General features: G+C 38.4%; 1 protein-coding gene across 1 annotated transcript in view; it reads left to right on the forward strand.

Annotated features, from left to right (window-relative positions):
• Positions 1 to 20,206, forward strand: part of STARD9 (StAR related lipid transfer domain containing 9) — a 101,877-nt gene that overhangs the window by 1,646 nt on the left and 80,025 nt on the right. Inside the window, exons 2-3 of the mRNA XM_063398616.1 lie at positions 11,076 to 11,145; positions 12,429 to 12,545. Coding sequence (XP_063254686.1) covers positions 11,076 to 11,145; positions 12,429 to 12,545 — 187 coding nt within the window. The remainder of the gene's footprint in view (positions 1 to 11,075; positions 11,146 to 12,428; positions 12,546 to 20,206) is intronic.

The following is a 20,206-nucleotide window of genomic DNA, read 5'->3' on the forward strand; positions in this document are numbered from 1 at the left end:
GGGATGGGAAGGGAGGCAGAGACCAGTCTCATGGTGTTTGACCCCAAAGGCAATAGGCCAGTTGCTCCTTCTACTGTGCTACCTCAGCCAAGGTCAGCAAAAGCATTTTAAGATTAATTTTTGTATTTTATAAATGGGAAGAGGAAGTGGCTGTATATTCTCTGTGAAGGCTCTGACATGAGATCTTGCTTTCTAGCCATAAACAAAATTGTTCAAATGTAGTGACTTAGAGGCAAATACCAAATATAGCAAGGCTTTGAGTAACCTTCATAGACATTGAAAAAAAATCTCAGTGGGCTTAAAGTTCTGCTCTCTTCCAGCTTCTTATACTGTTTCCATACTGTCCTCACACAAACCTCTTGCTCTCTCTATACACACACTCTGCAATCGCCCCAACAGGGTACCCAGCTTCTGCCACAGCTTCTACAATCTTTTAGGGGTTTTAAAAAGGGAGACTTCCTGCAGTAACTATTTCAGTTCAGCTAGACTGAAATACTGTAATTTGTACACTTTCCATTCCAGCCAAAAATACTAAACCTGGCTTTTAAGAGTACCAGAAATTGGAAAGCTGCAGGCAAAGGCTGGAACTCATGGGTCAGTTGGTTGTTTCTAGACTGTCATGCAAACTTCCTCATTGCTGGTCTTCATTTAATTTACAATTGCAGGTGAACATTGGTTTTGCATCTGAAAATTTACTGAAAATTCAGATGTTAAAAAATATTCATGCAGGATCTGTCAAAATTTGTGTTATTTAGCATAAGGCAAAGAGTGATTTTTTTTTGTTGTTCTGCATCTGTATGGCTTCCATCACAGTGCATTCTTTGGCAGAGAACTCCTATGTCCAAATAATCCATGACAGATATAAAGCAAGCAAGTTGCACATAATGTCGATGTTTTTCCACTGCCTTAAGTTTAAACAGCCTGTAGCCATTGTTCTTCATAATGCTATCAGTCATTCTCTAACAGATTAAATGATTTTTTTATCACTAAAATATAGTATTGGGTGTAAATTCAGTCAAATATTTTCCCCGGAGTAACATTTAAAAGTCTTCATTACACACTTACTACTCTACATACTAAAAAAAGATTTGTCACTTTGTGGTTACATGGATACTTGCTCTGTGTCAATATGTTTCCCCCTTAGAATGAAATATGGAAGCCCGAATTAGTGGATTAAATTGTCTATAGCCACAGGGAATAATCAGGTATTAATTAAACAGGAGGTGGGAACAGATGAAATTCCTTTATGGTTTATTTCCGGACATCTTAATGCTTTGTCTATTGGATGTCAGACTTTTGTAAGGGAAGTGTAATGTTATTTTTGGCTGTCAGTCAGAAGTTGTTGATGGAAACACTTTGAATGCAGCATGTAACTATGTGAACTAGGAATGTTGTTCCTCTTTCTTTTTTGATTGCTCTTTTGATTGATTTTGATTGGAGGATGCCAACAGTGCAGTCTGCAGCGTGGTGCTATGATAGGAGACCTTACCCTCCAGACTTGGAAATTGTGTGATTGGCTGAGAAACTATTCAAGTATTTCAGTGCTGTGTCCAGAGCTCTCCCTGTGCCTGGGTAGCTCTCTCAATACTGTGTTGGGTGTTTGTGTGCTGCAGAAACCCCTGCAGGGTTGGAAATGTCCTTTTACTTTTTAGGCCAGCAGAAACAAATGCTAGTTTTTATGTGCTGCTAGGTTCAAACATGTTTGTCCCTTTGCTGTGATAGCCCATCCCAATTCCAGTACCTACCTGGGGCTTCTGATTGCTCTTATTGAGAATCCCAGCCCCGTGTTATTCAATAAGAGAGAGGGAGGGCTGTTTGTGCATGGGACCCCTCTGGGAGGGGAGTGACCCACATGGTCAGGGCAGCATCGTGTTGGGACCACGATGGAGCACAGCTGCCTCCTGCCTTTCCCTCCCTGATCCACTACATCTTGTGCTCTCCATCCAGCTGGTCTCAGCTCATTTGTGTGTATCTGGGATGCAGTCCGTATTCACAGTGTAATTTGAGAGCTGCTGCTTAGGTCAGAGACAGGAAAGAAGGATTTTTAAAAAACAGTGCTCTATACCCTTCTATGAGAATAGTCTCATGCATTTCTATAGGATTCTTTTCTTAGCATGCACCAGTGACTAGAAGACATTGCATTCCTTCATGAATTGTGAATTGAGACCTGGGTAAAATCATTCACAGCAAATTTGTTTGGTTCACTCATAAAGTTATGGGGTTGTTAGTTAAAAATTTGACTCTGGGGCATGCAAGTTGCCTTGTGAGGCTTTTTGAAACTTTAAAGTACTTTGCTTCAGGGATAGTACCCTGAAGTTTGGGAGTTACTTGTGCAGGACTGAGCAAAACATAAGATATATTCTGCTGTTGAAAATATCATCTCCACTTTTCAGCTGCTTCTCTGGCCTGGAAAAGGAGAGACCTCTTATTTGGGAGACTCTTTCCTGGTGCCTTTACAAACTCACAAGTGAACTTTCCCATCCTGTAAGACCCTTACAGGCATGTCACCTGAAAGAGCTGCTAAACGGATAAATCGATCCAAAAGCCACCCTTCCCCTTTTTTCTGCTTTGCATTATTTCTGAGCTGTAACCTGAAGCCTCCTGGCCAGCTATGTATTCCCCTGTCCCCTCAGGAGTTCTTGACTTTGTCCTCCACACTGGCAAACGAAAGCATCAGAGAAATGTCTGGGTAGTCCCAGGTGCCAAAGCTGACCCACACTTGCAGCAATGCAGGTGTTTACTGTCACAGTCTGAGCTGCAGCAGTTGCTTTCCTCATTACTGCTGCTCTGCATGACACGTTCCTGCAGCTGCCTTCCTGGCATGCAGCAGTTAATGAGGCCTGAGGAGAGGATGGGAAGGAGGAGCTAAGTGTGAGGTCCTAAGAACTCAGGTGAGCAAGCCCATGCTTGGGAGGGAATTTTAGGGAAAATTCAGAGTTTCCAGAAAATGGCTTGGTGTGGGAGGCTGACCTGAGCATTCTGCTGAGCATAGCTTCATTGAATAGCTGAGAGAGGAGCTCGATTGATGGGTGCGTCATGATGTGAGTATTTTAAATCTCTTTCTATTTAAAAGGAAAGCTATGCTGAAAAATAAAATTACTTTCGGATCATGTTAGAAATTATGCAAAGTAAATTACTGTTGGTTTTTACTATGCTAACTAGGCTCTACTGTGCTCTATCTCCTTTGTTTTTGTAATCACATTATAGTAAACAAAGGAAGGATTATTTTGCAAGGAAGACTTATTGCTGTTTTATAGACTGTGCTATCAGCTATTCTACATGTTCATGTGTAACCACAAGAACTTAGATACAACAATGTGGTCTACTGCTGACAAGAGTGATAACTTCTAGTAAATTTTGTAGAAAACATTCCTTGAATCTTATGCATAACAGATGTTAAATGCTTTATCAAAATAAAATTAAAGCAACAGGCAATTGGAGCTTGTTCTTCTTGTATATTTGCATATATATATTCCTTGTGACTTTGGTGCTGTTGCTTCTCACACAGAGAGAAATGGAAGATTTTCATCTACTTTTATCTGCTGTGGTAGTTGAGTGAGTGTTGTTCCTCTGTGTCCCTCTGTTAACAGAAATTTTCTTTCTTCAAGTAGTGATAGTTGAACTGTCTCAAAAGCCATAGGTTTTGGGATTAGTACCTGATGGGGGAGAGAGCTGTCTCAGGCCTCCAAGAGTCTTTTGCTGTTTGAAAATCTGTGCAAACTGCATTGTTTAAGCATTGCTCATAATTTCAAGCTTCTTTTCCACACAGAGTTAGGATTTTTAAAAGAACAGTTGAGATTTTAATTTTTGTTTTATAAAGTCTTTCTCTAAAAATGTATTTTAACATTTGTGGATCCTATTAAAGTTATACTGACATCTTTCCCCACCTCTGTCAAATTAGTTATTTTCTTTCACTTAGACGATTGTTTAAACTTTCATGTAAGCTATAATTGAGGTGGCTGCTCTTTTCTCTTGGCATCTGTACTTGGCATTAGCAGGTGGTTTCCACAAGACACATCTGTTACTTTACAGAGGGTACCACAGCAGCTTTTCCCAGATGTATTTTTCTTGAAGTTGCAGGAACCAAGTTTTCTAAGTTTGGTAAAGGGCAGACTTTCTGGCTTCCTGAAAAAGTAGAACTCTGCATGACCCCGAGATGAGCTCAGTAGATAAGAGCACAGTGCTGATAACACTGGGGTTGTATGTTTGATTCCTATATGGGCCATTCACATAATAGTTGGTCTCAAGGAATGAAAACTGACTTTTGTATCTGCATTCTGGTTTGCTTGGCAAAACAGGATTCCTTTGATGCAAAAGTCTGAATTATACTGTCATTGCTCAGTAAGCAGCTGTGAAATCAAGGGTGGATAGAACTGCACTGACTGGATTGTAGCTTTGTTTTAAATTCGCCTTATTTCATGCTTCTTTAAATGCTGGTGGTATGACAGATGAAGAAGACTTTTTCCTCACCTCTTCTCTCCTCCCCTCCATGTCTCTGCATGAAAACATCCATATTCCACAATTCAAAGCATTGCTGTATCATCAGGAGTATTTCTGACTTGGATTTATCTAGGAAGATGCCTCAAGTTTATATCTGCACCAGATGTTCATATTTTTATTGCTATATAGTATTTGCAGATGAGAATGGGGGAAACCACACAAGAATAATAGTAATCACTAGGACTGGTGATTTTTGGCTTTCAGATTTGTTAGGCATTACAAGAGCCAATGAAAGCTCCATGCATGTGGGAGTAGCCTCAAAAAATTACTTGAGCAACATGTCTCATATAACAGTGTGCTGTCTTGGTGAACTCTGTGTACTTGGCTTCAACAGAGAGTTTAGAATTATTTATAAACATCTGTTCTGAATTTGGTCAGAGGATTGCTGACCCGCTGTGCACTCCTTTTTGCAAGACACAGTGAACCAGTTTTGACTTTAAAGAGAAATATCCAAAATGATATTGGGTAATGAGAATAATGAGAAACACTCAAAATGAACTTTAGATAAATTTACTTGATTGTTGATACTTTATATTTTTAAATATGAAAAAATCCTGCATTGGCAAAAGTGAGGATGTTCATACTGTTAGCACCTCAACTTTGACAGGTCACAGCAGCAGGTACAAGGATGCAAATCATGCTGGTGTTGTGGAGGGATGCTGTGTTTGGGAAAGTTTTGGTTGGAGGTACCTTAACTTATCAGTAGAGTGCAGAAGCTCTAGTGACTGAAACTCTACAGTTTCTGATGGAGCAGAATGGACTCTTAGTGCTCCTATCATTGCACCCTTGGTCTCCCAACAGTGTTCTCTGAAAACTAACAAAGATGAGAATAAGCCCTGCATAGTTTTACTTTGTTTCTGTGGCCAAGGCTGGTCGCTCAAGCAGTGCAAAGATGGCAGCTTCTCAAAGATACTTCTGCCAAAGCTACCAGTAAACAGGAGTCAGAGACACCGTACTACATACTGCTAATGGAAAGAAAAGATAAATCTGACTAACTGAAGTTTTCCCATAAAACCTTTACACTTCATGGCTGGGGAAATACTTGGGTAAGATTTTTTTTCGAGGTTATATGTCAGCTGCTGGCATGGTGATTGCAGAGGTGTGCCATTGGATAGCCCAGGTGCTGGGTCATGTCCTGGGAAGTGACAGTTCAAGAGACAGCAGGAGTAACTGCTGACATACATCCTGCCACAGAAGGCTACTCTTCTTTCTGGAAGAGCCTCTGCAGGAGGGGAGGGATTGATATCCTTGGCACACTACTTTTGAGGGACTGTGTTGCAGCACAGGTTGAGACTGAGTTTGGAGTTAAAGTGGTGGGAACTGGCAGGAAAGCATTAAGTACTTGTCATGATTATATTGCAGGGTTATTTTTGAAGCTTCTTTAAAAAATCATTTAAGAATTTTCTTGTACTCCAGTTGTATATATTGACTTTGGTGTGTTTGATTATTTTGTGAGTACTTTGCTGGCCTGTATTTGTAGAAGCTGTTTTGTTACATGACATGTCTAATGCTAATGACTAAAGTACTTTTGCTTTATCACATGTACATGGTCCTAAAACAAACAGGCAAGTTTTAAGGAGTCAGCTTCCTTTGTTCTTCAAGTGCTTGACTGTTATTTGAGAGGGTAGAGGAGAAGTGGGAAAATTTTAGTATGTATAAAAAAACCCAACTTCCCCTTTTCTTTCCACCCACTGCTTCCTTCAGCTCTGCATACATCTTTGCACCTCTGTGCTCTTTGTCTGAACTCATCTCACTGAGATTCAGCAAGCTGTGGAAGTCTCCCTCTCTGGGGTCTTGATCCTCCCATGGTTCTTTCCCACTGGCGTATTCTTGCAGTGTCTTTGTCCCTGGAGGATTGCATTAGCTTTACCTCTTGGCTGCACAAATGGCTTTTCATAGCAACAGGAAACAGTATGAGATTCCCTTTGGGCTGCCCGTATTTTCTGGACTGCTGCAGCAGATTTGTTTCTGCCAGGTCTCTCTTGTAGCTCCCACGACAGCCCTGCCACTCCATTCTGTACTTATGTCACTGTTCTATTACTGGGTCGGCATTTCTCTAAAGCTTTCTGTGACTGAAAAGATGCAGGTCTTCCCTGGGACAAGCACCATGAAGAGGTATTTCTACAGCTTTATCTTTGTACAGGTAACTTGTTTTCATGGAAAATAATTTAGGAGAGAAAATTCCCAAACACAGCATGCATTTTTCAAGAAGTGAGGGAGAAGAGAGGATGGGAAAGTTAAATGTTAGGACCACAGTGACTTCTGAGCAGCAGAAGTTGAAAGTGTTACTAGAGAAGTGTAGTTTGAAGTTGATTTTATTTGTACAAAAAATACAGTTTTCATACCTGTGGAGCAGAGCACCCATTCTTAAGGAGGATCGGTTGCTTTATCATTCAAATGCAAACTGTTGCACTTGTATGTGAGACTGTACTGACAAACACAGGTTTTGCTGAGCTTTTGTAGTGTTTGCAGTTTGGAGTTAAGGTCAGAATACCTAGAACAGCTGCGAGTCTGTTTTTCCTCCTGGGCTTTCAATAAGAAACCATGCTTTCTTTCCCCAAATTCTCTGTTTTGTACCTAAATGAAGTGTGATATAAGTGTGTGTTTACAGAGAGTTCAAATGCATAGTCCGTGGAGCTGGCAGCTATAGCTTGCTTTGTTCGTGCTCCCTGGTCTCTGGCTGTAAGCTGCAGCAGAAGGGAAGGGTCTCCATTCCCACTCCCTGCTCCTGCCCTTCCTCTTACTTTGGCTCAGCAGGTTGTGTGACTGCTGGGCTCAGTGCTCTGGAAGGGCTTGAGAGTCCTCTGACACCTTGGTTATTTATCTTGGTGTGTGGGGAGGTTTTTTTTTCCTGATCACAGCTGATCTGAGTCATTGCATGGGTGTGTGATTGCTGGAAAGTAGAAACACACGTGGGAGGTTGGAGCAGCAGAGAGATTGCATCTTTCAGCAACAGTCTGGAGTTAAGATAAAAGCCTGGTGCTGTGAAGATGCACCCAAAGCTGGGGGAGATTTTAGTTCTCCTATTTTCTGCTGGCTTTCTTGCTTTGTGAGACTCAAACAGAGGTACTTGATTGCTTCATTATGGCTGCATAATGTGGAATCTTTTATACCTTCTGGTAAAAGGTGGCAATTTCATGTTGTGTTGTTTGCATTTTTCTGGGTTTATGTTTATTTTAAAATAAGTAGGTATGTATATACAAGTATAAATTTTTTATATCAAGATTTTTTTTGTATCTCAAAGATTTTATGTTTGGAATTTCTTCTTTAATCTTTAGTAATGCCTGTAGCCTGTGAGACCATCGGTCTATAAGAACCCACAGGATAAAGTCACTTTTTCATGGGGTTATGTGTAACACATGTGGACTGAAGGCAGTGAGTTTCATGTTATTATTAGAGCTTGTGTTGAGACCACTGTTTGTTGTTGAGGTTGCCTTACTTCTGCAATTAGAATACCTGGCATTTAAAACGATTAAAAGCTTTTCCAGATTTCACCCATTTGAACACAAATATTCTATTCATGAATGCCTGTTTCAGACTAGGTCACTTAGAATTATTTTTAAACTTCACCCAGAACAGTTCAGCTGCTGCAGGAGATAAGGTTATGGGGAAGTTATGTTTTAAAGCATATAAAAGCTACAAAGGGGGACCTTTTGTTTGAATTCCCCAACTGATTTTAAAATTTGAAATCTGATGTGGTTCTCATCTCAATCTACCAATTTCTGCCCAAGTTCAAGATTATTAAAACTCTTTAATATGCTCAGTGAAGACTTGTAATAGTAAAGCAGGTAAAAATTTTAAGGGATCTGCTTTCTCTCAGCTTGAATTCTCTAGTGTTGACCAAATCATGCTTACATCATCCCCTTAAGTAAAAAAACCTCTCATTGTTTGAGCATTGCTTTAATAAGTTGAGCTCAGTGTTGTCCAAGTCACAACTGAAGCCCAGGAATGGGACCTGAGAACAAGGTCTTCTCTCTGATTTATTCTCAGTAATCTGTTTGCTGACCTCAGCACGTGTCCAGGAAGAAACACTGGTTTACTTGTGAGGTGTACAAGTAAACTTGGGTTAGACTCTGGAAGAACTGACCAGAAGAGCAGGATCATGTATCTTTGGAGCAGGGAGATCAGCCTGTGGCTAGCTATAATGTGTAGGAAAAGGGACACAGGACCTGCAGAACAGTTGCAGACTGCCCTGGGGAAGATGGACATGATTCCAGTGAGAACACGTAGCAGATACCCATAGGGAATGACGTGTGTGCATAGGAGGATAAGGGTAGAAACTCAGTGAATTATTTAGGCTGGTAAGACTGGAGCATTAAGGACTGAAAATTAAGGATGTGCATGGGATTGGGAAGCAGGATAGGACCAAGATCATGCTTGGGCAGTGAAGGAAAGAGAATGTGTGACGGAAGCAAGCTGTCTCCTAAACAATCCCTCTGGTTTTCTCTGTCTTCTGCTGTTCTTAAAACATTGTGAAATTCTGTCAAAATGTCCCGTTGCCTCTTAGATCTGCTGTAAAGAGTAATTATCAGCTTTGTCCATTAGCTCACCTGGCAGAGATTTGTACACAGATATCAAAGTCCCCTAAGTAACTTACATTGGAAAGCATTTGCTTGTCAAAACATCTATAAAGTTACACATGTCCAGGTTAAATGCATCAGTTGCACATTTCTAGCTTAGGTACTCACAGCCTGTGTCCTTGGGCACTGTTCCTTGTTAATTTGTTCTCTAGGGAGCCGTTCTGGACTCAGCTGTAGGTGATGCAGCATTTGGTACCCAGCTGTGCATTATGTATTTCCCTTTCTCTTGAGATCTGACTTGGGGCTCAGGTGACTGATGTGTTGAACAGCAGAACGCTCAAAGCTTAACTAAAATCTCTGGGAGCTGTCCTTGTATTTTCTATGTGAGCAGTCATGTGTGAGTATGTACTACAGGGAGTACCAAGTTCAGTCTGTCTCAAGGAGGGTATCTCAAAAATCAGTAATGTGAAGCAAGAGACTTTAGGGTAAAGCACTTTATCTATCTGCAAAATGGTAACAGCTATGCTCAGAAACATGCTTAAATCCTCTTTATGCTTGGGAAGCTCAAATGCTACAGTGATTGTCTTCATGGAAGTCTTAAGTGTCCTAAGGCATTGTTTTGAATCTTGTTTTGAAGCAGAAAGCATGGGGCAAAAACTGAGAAGTGGAGAGACCCAAAGGCAGGGGATGATGTGCTTTGGACCACCTGGAAAGGAGAGCCCTCAGTGAAGGCAGATTGTTATTGGTGGGGGACTAAATATTTCTGCACACATATAAAGGAATCTGTTAAAGGTCTAGGGCCAGGAATGAGCAGTTGTCAGCTGGGTTTGAATTTTCTAACTCCTGTTTTATCTGACCTAGTTTTTAACTAACCTCATGATACTGATCCAGCTGATTATCAGGAGATATGTATACATCTAACCCCAAATTATAGTGTGTCTTCCCCTTAATTTTAATTAAATTTGACAAAACTGCACTGAGGACAAAATTGTTTTTATTTCTAAACCAAGTTTCTACAGCTTTACAAAGCTATTAGGCTTCATCAAACCTTTATCAGAAAGTTGCGTCTTACAAGATTTGTCAGTATCAGATCACAAAGCAAAATATAGAGGAAATACAAAGCATCTTTGTGTTCTTAGCGGCTCAGTACCAAAGTTGGAGAAAGAGAACACTGACCTCTTCTGCCTCTGTTCTATCCTACTATGTATTAAAAAATCCATGATAAATATTGAAAGGGATAAATAAGAGCATCCTTATCTTCAGGTAGCTATCCTGCTGTCAGCCCTTGTCAGAAACAAGGTGAATTTGGTTTGAGGGGTTTTTTTTGTTTTGTTTTTGTTTTCTTGTTTTGTTTTTTGTTTTTGCTTTGTCCACATCCTTTTTTTATTCTTTTCTAACATGACTCATTCTGGATGTGGAAATTATCTGTAGCAGCCAGCCATAGCTGTTTCCAATGACAGATTTAGACAGTATATATGACTTCCTGGTCCTTTGCACTTGAGAAACAATCAATTTTGCATTTCAGGACATTTTTTTAATTGTTTGTTTGATGCTTTTTTCCCCTAAGGAGTACTATTTTGAGTCCTACAACAAACACTTTGGATTAAGTGGGAAAAACTCAGACAGTACAACCTGACGGCTCTTGGGGCTCACAAGTTTGTGACATGGGTCCCTACCCCACAAAGCACAGCCAGTCTACCAGTGCTCCACTCTGCTTCCTTGTAAAAGTAATTTAAAGCAAAAACTCTTAAATAGAAATAACATCCTAATAATTTATTTGGGAAAAATACTTCAAAGCTCTTTAATCACCACAGTCTTGAGGTTTTTTTAGCCCCTTGCTATTGAGATACTTGAATGCAGATCTGTGAATGCTATTTCATGTCACAGAGCCTTATCTGGTACGGAGTGTTTATCTGATGTCTGAAGTATCTGTTTTATAGCTCTGATTTGCAGTTTGCTAAAGTAAACATAAATTTCTGAAGTTTAGAAATTTGACGTGCACCTTTCTGTTTGTTTAATTTTTAAATGGACTTTTAAAGTATGTTCTGTTTCCAGAGAGAGAGCGGAAGGAGGACGAGTGATTGTAGAAGTTGATGACAAAGTGGCAAAAGTCAGAAATATAAAGGTATGCTTTTTGTTGTCTTCTCTTTCCCATATGAGAATCCTGATAATTTTCTGTTTGCTAGAACATTTTCTGTTAATTCTGTTTCTGATAATTTTCTGTTTGCTAGGCTATTGGATCATTCTAATAGAAATATTAAGGGAAAAGTTTAAACTGGCACAGCCCTAGAAACATTGCAGCAAAAGTGTGGGGAAGGATTGTTTGGTTTGGGGTTAGTTCATGTGTTTTTTGGGGGGAAATGAAAGAAGATGTAACAGGTAGTTGTCTTGTCTGTATGTTATATTTGTCAAAGTTTCTGCAATCCTAATGCATGCCATCATTCATAGCTGTTGGTAAATTGTTTAGGATTTTTGCATATCTTACTAAGATCTGGATCATTTCTTTCCTTTTACCTCTCCTCCTCTCATATTTCCCCTCAGAGTGCAACTGATTTGCATGAAATAGAGCAGATTGTATAAAGCTACGCTTCAGCCCTTGGTAAAAGACCAAGAGCTATAAGAATAAGCTGAGTGTAGCCATCATCTTCCTTGAGAGCTCTGGAGCCTGCATTCTTTTTTTCTCCTTAAGTTATTGTGAATGTTGAGGTTATAACAAAGTTACCAATTAGATCAAAATTGCATGTATATGGTGTTAATTTTGTATCATGTTTTGACTCATTACTCTCCTCCACTGAGTGTTCATAAGCTTATCTCTTTTATTACCAATCACTTGGGCAAGATTACATGGAAAGACTTATACGATTCCTCTCATTTCAGCCACTGTTGATTGTTGTACTAGAAGGGCTTCACTGTCACTGTTAGTAGTCCATAAAGGTTAAGTCTGGATTGTGCAGTCCCAGTGAAAGAAGCATTAGCTTGCAACCACAGCAAAGCAAAGGAAAAACTGGGGATGAGACCTGCATATTCAACTATGCAGTGAGAAAATTGTTTTCTTCTCATCATTTGGGGCCTCATTTCTGTGGTGTGGTTCTCTGTGAAACAAAAGAATTGCAGAGAAATATCAAAAGGTTTATAAAGCTTTCCTGACAATACATAGAATTTATGAAGGTTAGCTGAATTATGTCTATTATATGTGTCTTGGAGAACTATAGCAGTAGTAAATGAGCCCTTTAGTAATAATGCTCTAGCAGGTTCACTCTAAGCACCAAAGAAAATTGACTGAAGAGGTTTAATTCTTTGCCATTTCTTTTTCACAAGACATATCCTAGATAAACTTCCCATTAATTTGGAAAATACTTTTTTTGGGTCAGCTTCAGTGTGATTTGGTCTTTTTCCTTTTATTGTCAGGTTGACAGTAGGCTTGATAGCAGTTGGGACTCAAGAGAAAAAACTGTGGCCTTCAGCTTTGACTACTGCTACTGGTCAGTTGATCCTGAAGATCCAAAGTATGCATCTCAGGAAATGGTGAGTGATGCCTCATGTCCCTGTTCCCATCTTATTTTGTCCTTCATAACCCCATCTTCAGGCAGATATTGAGAAGCAGAATGCATGAGATATCCTTTTCTATTCTTATCCCATCTTTTTCTTATTTTGTTGATAATACCACAGTACTCAGTCCTTTTGTCTGAAATAGGTGCAGTAGGAATGCAATACCCTTGGCTTGTCAACCAATGCACACTTTCCTTAGATATGTTAAATTTGGTTGTGATCATTGATGGTGATGATCTGAGGACTCCAGCTTAGAAATGAGAATATTTTCAGGAGCAGGTATCAGGATCTAGAGGGAGAAAGCTCTGAAAGAAAGTAAGTGTGTTGAGGTTATTCTTCTGAGAGGACGAACAATGAAGTAATCACATCTTTAATGGTAGAAAATTTTACTTATACCATATTTTTTGGAGATATTTTCCTTGATAAAACATCAGAAATCTCTTGTAACTAATGGAGACTACTCCTGTCTTCATATCCAAGCTTTGGTTGATTGATGAAAAAAAAAGATTGAAGGATTTGATATTAAAATAGGATGTTATTACAGCTCTGTTAATAAACAAGGAATTATTGAATCTACAAATAAATACAGTGCACAGCAAACCTATCCAAATATTTCATTATATAAGCATACATATTTTGGCATTAAAATCAGGTTTTACTGCTATATTGTCTTCAGAATTATACAAATTTCATTTCTGTTGGTTGTCAGTACAACTGTTCCTGAAATTGTGACCTGTATAATTGTGTTGTTTTTCACAGAAATTATCATTTAAGACTGAGTTAGTCCTGTAAAATTTGTATTTCTGGTAGTGATGAGCATAGGATTGTTTTTAATTCTGGCGGTAATATTTGAAAAACTGTCACATTTGACAATTACCATAACTGTAGGTGAAATTCTTGACTGTGCTTTATTTCCTTCCTGGAACAGTGGTGTGGAAGATTCTTTGTGCACTTGGGAAGTTTAAATGTTTAAAAAAGAAAATTGTCTTTCTGAAGTACTTGGCGCTAGATAAATCTCTATTTTAGGGATTACAAAAATCAAATCTTTAAATGCTGGTCTGTTTGGGTTCTCCCCAGCTCTGCTTATATTTTCTTGCTTGTTTTGATTTTGTGTTCATTGTGAGTTTGTCACATAATACAAGTAGAAGCTTACTTCAAAAAGCTGTTGACAATATAGTTTGCTTTCTAGCTGGAATGGTTTAGCAGATGAAATGCTAATAAATCCAGCCTGCCAAGTCAGTTTTAGCTCTGCTCTGTGAGAGAAATTATCAGAACTGCCAAATGGAAAATACAAATATTGGCCACAAATGTAAATTTTTGTTCTTGTTATTAAGTACAAGTGTGACTGAAAAAGAATGTAAAATGCAACATAAACAGTGCAGCTTCCTTGCTGGGGTTGACTAGCTGTTTCAGATGCTGTGGAGAGCTTTGTGCTATCACAAAATACATTTTTTTTATCTGATAAAAGCAGTGAGGAGGAAACATGAACTCCTGGGCCATAGAAAATTGAGAAATGGGCAGCAATTTCTTTACTTGTGCCTGATGCTGACTGAATGACATGCAGGGCTGCTCTGTGTAACTGATGGGTTACTTAGCCTCACACAGATGTCTTGTGTGAGATAACCAAAGTGAAAAGATGGACTGGTGTTTTGAAAGGCCTGGAGTCATGAGGCAATCTCTTGGACTTTTTGCCTGTCTTTGTGATTGTAGAACCAGTAAAATGTGCTTCAAACGCCCTTGAGAAGAGGCTGCTGGAATACTGCAATCTTACCATGCTTTTGGGCATTTTTCTGCCCTCTTACACTGCATGAACGAATTTATTGTACTAATGCCATGTTTGGAATCATTGCTTCAGTGCTGAGCTGACAACAATGATGCTATCAGCAGCCAAAGGAGGTTCAGTACCACTGTCATCCTGTAAAAGCTTTCTTTCATGAGCTGACCTTGGAGTGCTTCTCCCTTGAAGATGTCCTGCCAACTCTTATCACATGTGATTGCTGTATTGGTTGAGGATGAAAAGTAGATAAAAGTATCTGTCTTGAGATTTGTTTTTGTAGAATGCTGTCTTTTAGTAAACTGTCTGGTTTTCTTCCCCCTGTAGATGGATGCATAAAAATCATGTCCTAGGGCTGCAATCCTAGTGTTTAAGCAGGATTTTAAAGATACAACTCTGCTTCTCTGAATACTTCTTACAATTTCTTCCAAGTCTTAATATTGTACACTTCAGGTTCCTGTTTCTTGCATTTCAGAGACATGTACACACAACACATTTTATTCCCTATATATTTTGACCAAATACTTCACAGGCACTTCTAAGAGGCTTAAGCCACAGGGGTTTAAGTACTTTCAAATATTTGGAAGATGAGTTTGGATTTATTGTTCTGTTTATAAAGACTGTTCTTCCTCTGCCACTTGTACTTTATTTGTATTTTCCAAAAGGGGACTACATAGTGCCCATCTTGTATGTTTTTCCCAACACATTCACGTTAGTATTTTTATTTTTTTAAAACAAAGTCGAGAAAGTATATTTTCACTTTAATTTCGGAAAAGCAGACTTTGCAATACAGTAAACTGAGGATGAACTGGACCAATGTAGTAAAATCTGTAATGTTCATCTGATAGACTAAATGCCTTTACTTTTATTTGTTTAATAGCACTGAAACCAGAAGTGCTTTTCCCTTCAAAAAGCTGTACTAAAAAGTCAAAAATATAAACTATTTTTAAGAAGTGTTATTGTAATTTTTTAAGGTTGAATTTAAAAATTTATTCTTCTATCATGATATATATATATACACATATACACACAAGCTTTCTTGACAGGCATTACAGAAATAATGTAAGCCACCTTGTGTCTCTGAAAAGAGGAAAGTTTGCTAAATTAAAAATTAAGCTGATTTTGATTATTGGAAGAAGATCCCATCACTGCTGGTGTCTGGGAAACAGGCTTCTTAGCAGATGTAACCTCTTGGACAGTGGCTGGTTTTGGAAGATGGCTTCAGGAACCCATGGATAGTCTAATGTTATTTATGATTGTTCTCTCATTTGAAACATTTGAGGAACTAGCTGGAGGCCAGAGTCCTGGTTTCTTTATTTCTCACCTAACCGTGGTGAAATAGGAAGTTATGTAGCCTTTCTAATGATCATCCAGTAATTTATAATCCTCATTTAGAAGTCCAGTATAAGTGGTCTGAATTCTTAGATTTCCTTTAGAAGTTGCATAAATTCTTCACAAAATATAAGATTTTTGAAATAGGTCAGCTATACAAACATCATTTCATTTCCCAAACAAGCTGAATTTTTCAATGAGACCTGTGGTTTTTACGTAGCCGCTTTGGAGACCCTTGGGCCTGTTGCTTTTGTTTTCTTTCTGGGGAAGTTGAATACTTTGTGTTGATACTGAGCTGAGGTTTTCATCCTCTTTCACAGATGAGCAATTCTACCTTCTTGTTTTAAAGACTTTTTTTTTCATAAGTGGATTTGTTATTGTATAAGCACAGTAGAGAACTCAAGAAACACCATAAGGGAAGCCTTATTGTCTAAATCAACCAAACCCATCAGCCACCAAAGGAAGAGAGAAAGGAAACCGATGTGCTAAATCCTTCTAAATAGGGAGAGATGAACCAGGCACAAGGGTTGCAGACCAGAGAGAAAGAAAGAAAGATCAAAAAAATGTGTTGGACCAGAGAAAGAACAGGTAATAAATAATTATGGATTAAGGACAGGGACAGAACATTTGATGTGCAAAGTACGAAGTGAGAAACAAAATGAAATTCTAAAATATTATAGGCCTTTAAGAGAAAAAGGTCACTCATTGTTTTCTGATCTTAACTCTGCAATTTGTTACATGCATTTTCCATGGCTGTAAAAGAGTGGTTTTCCAAAACACCACTATCAAGGTACAGTTATGGTCTTAATAAAACAGCCCTCCACTACCAGAAATAACAGATTCAAAAGAGAAAACAAAACAAACAAAACCATCCCAACAGAACAAACAAAAACACCAAAACCCCACCCCAAACCCACAAAGTGTAATACTTGAGGTGATGCTCCTTTTCCTGCCATTTTTGAGACAAAGTGTAGATTTCCTCTGCCACAGGTTGATGCAGAATTAGTTCAGTCTCACAGGGGGAAAATGCTGATTATCTGCACCTGGGTTTTACCACTTCCAAACAATGAATAAGCTTTATCTCCCTGTAGTCTTGTAGAAAGAAGTTTTTCTGGGAAGTGATTTTGATTTAGTACAAAATCTTCTTTAGTGAAGGGGGGCATTTTGTGTGATTATTGCTTCCTCCCTACTTCCCTCCTTCCCAGATATCTTCAGGAACCTGTGTGTAGTTCAGGATGGTTTTCCAAAGTCAATGTTGGAAATCCATCACTCTTTGCCCATAATTATATAATTATGGGACTATCTGTTCCTAGAGATTCATGACATATTTTCACTTTGCAGTAAAAATGCTATGTGATAATGTTATTTTAATGTTGTTTAGGGTTATAATTTTCTTTCTTACAGGTAGATTCAGGCTTTCTGATTCTTTCTGCTGGTTGAATGTGATAATTGGTATATAAGGACTGTGAGACATTTATAGTTGTCTCAGAAACAAACATCTAAATTTAAACTTACTCAAATGTCTAGCATAGAACAGTGTGTTTCAATCTTTTGAGTTTCCCTTCTAAAATAGCTCTTAGTGAATGTTTCCCCAGATCTGTTTTAGCTCCACTAAACAGAGGAGAATGTTTAAAAATGTTTCAAAATTTACATAACTGCTTATTTAAATCCTACTCATGAAAAAATGTATTTCAACTTGAAAAAAAATGTTTCAGCAAGCACAGTTAAGCAAAACCATAAGGGTATTTTACAGAAGAGTAAGAAACACATGCAAGCATCAAGTATTCTTGTAGCTGGTTCCTACAGCTTCAGTCCTGAGCTCCCCTCCAGTCGTGCCTCCCATCCGGGAATTGTGCGCGCTCAGAACCCGCGGGACCCACAGAGGGACCCACAGGATGTGCCAGCAGCTATTCACACACAGGGCTGCCACACACAGCTGGTGTGGGGCAAAATGTGCCCTTTGACAGCAGCAGCATGTCCCATGATTAGTAGGCTTTGGACGGTAGATATAGTGAAATCCAGACAAGTGTTTAAGTTCCCAACCAGCACTGATTTCAGTGGGATCCCAAACTCCGACTGGGTTTTCTTGAAATGCTCTCTGTAGCTTAGTCTTTTTTACCTCAGTGCAATAGTTTAATGGATATAATAGTGTTTATAGGGGAAATAGTAATTTAGACTTTGGAATTTCTTACTCAGGCTTCCTAAAGAATTAAATAAATTATATTCATATTGGTCAAAGAATTTTACACTTCTGGGCTTGACCTGATGAATGTGTTATTTTGGTTTGACACAGTATATTGGGTTTATGGCGGTGTGAATATTCCTTCAGTGTCTCTCTGACTATCATCATTTTCTGTAATACTGTGACTCTCAATGGCCCTTCTAAGATATATCCATAAAAACCCATGGCCAAACAAAAAGATAACTGCCTTTGAGGTAAATCTAAGAAAAATAAGAGTGCACAGAGGTTAAATAGCTGAGTGATTACATACTCTTGCATATTTTCCCCTGAAGTAATACATTGTCTTTTTTGAAGAGAAGTATCTGCCTATTAAAAAAAAAAAAAAGTATCGTTTTCAAGATTTTGTTATGGACTTCCCTGTATGTGGATGTTGCACCATGATGTGTCACATGAGAAGAGTATTAATTTAATAAATCAGGATGGTTTTACAGTAAGAAAGCAGTAAGAGTATAAAACAAAATCTTATTGCAAATCTAGTAACTGCTTGTAATTTCTTGATCTTCTCACCCTGCACCTTTCTGTTCTTCAATATAAGTGAAAGAATAACAATGGTCCTTTTTTTGTGCACTTCCACTGTGCAGTTGAACAACTGAGTGTTTTACAAGATTGTTCAAAAGCAAGACATGTTTAATTAAGGGTTGTTTATTTCTAAATTTTATATAGCAAGTAACACAGGCTCTCTTTGCTTGTCTGTCCATTCCACATGTGGAGCTAGGAAAAGCTCCTTTCTCTTCAAACGCATTACCTAATTATTTCTGTCTTTGTTTATAAATATATTAATTGGAAAAATTATTCTTTGCTCTGAAGGCAGAAATGGGGAATTAATGATTGTTCATGTGATAGAATACATATGAGCCCTATAAAGAGGTTTTTTTTCATTTTTTGTTTGTTTAAAAACTATTCTAAGTGCTTTCCATCATGTCTGACTTCACAGCATGGTTGAATTCTATACTGTTTCCAGCTAAGAAAAGTAGCTGGGGAAAGGGGCAGACAGGCTTTTTTTCAGTTGTTTGTTAGTGCATAACAGAAAAGTGAATAAAGAAACAGATGTTTAGGATGCAAAGTTTCCAATATGGCACTAGGGTTTTTCACTTTTTTTCCAAGGGATTTGTTTATTTGTTTTACATGTTGACTCCAAAAGCTTAGAAAAGTTACACAACAGTATTGTTTGGAAGGAAAATATTGCAACATACTTTCCAACTCTTCATCAAACTAAGTTACTGTATTCCTTCCTTTTTTTTAAAGCGCAGACAAAGTCATGTGCTGAAGCGCTTTACCTGAGAGACTGTTCCTCTCTAAGCTGAATTTGTGACACTTCCATACCTCTGTCCATTCCCTGCAAGATTCAAATTTAATATTGTCTTGTAACTTATCATTACAAAATCAAAATGTGTTGTCTGTCATATGAGCCTAATTATAAAAAATATAACACAATGAACTTCTAATTTAAATATATTAAAAAATTCTTTAGGTTTTTTTCTCTCTCTATCCTCTCACACTCCTTGTCTTGTAAAAGAAGGGAGAAAGAGAAGGCAGCAGCAGCTGTGGGTGTAAATGGCATTTTCGCACAAAATATTTGAAAAGCAGTAAGCATTCCATCTGCAAGATTTTTTTCTCCAATCCAGAGTGAGACAGAAGTGAAAAGGAGAGTGTGCTATAAGAAAAAGGCTTTTTGTGCAATAATTGGATCAGTATATAGTGGATTATGATGGAGGCAGGGAAGGCACATGAGTGCATGTTACAGATCTTCTGCCAGCAGCACAGCTGCTGTGTTTGGTTTGTCATCGAATAAGGTCATTCTTTCTGACTACACCAAGACTTTTTTGCTGAAAACTGCTCTGGGAACTGTTGTTAATAATTGCAAACTTCAAAGCAGGCTTTGCTGGAAGACAAAAATAATCAAGTTGATTTTCAATGTATTGAGGCATTGAATTAATTGATAGAAGAAGTTGTATAGTTGTGTACATGCTTAGGCAACTATGGCGTAATGCAGATACATTTCAAATATGCAACCTAAACAGGAGTACACAAGAGAGGATTGTGCTGAGGGAAAGCAGTAAACTGTTTAACAAACAACGAATTAGACATTTTCTGACTGTTCAGCCTGCTAATGCTCATGTTCACTGATTGTTTCCCTGCTAGGCACAGACCATAGCTTATGAGATACACAGAGCACATTCTTTAAACAGACACTCAGTATAACTCACTAAATAATATTGAAAGGATCTGTAAGTGGCTTCAGGAACTTTAAAAAAAGAATCAAGTTTTTTAGGTGTTCAGGTGTTGTGC

Source organism: Prinia subflava, chromosome 5 (genome assembly GCF_021018805.1).
Source record: "Prinia subflava isolate CZ2003 ecotype Zambia chromosome 5, Cam_Psub_1.2, whole genome shotgun sequence".
Taxonomy (NCBI): Eukaryota; Metazoa; Chordata; class Aves; order Passeriformes; family Cisticolidae; genus Prinia; species Prinia subflava.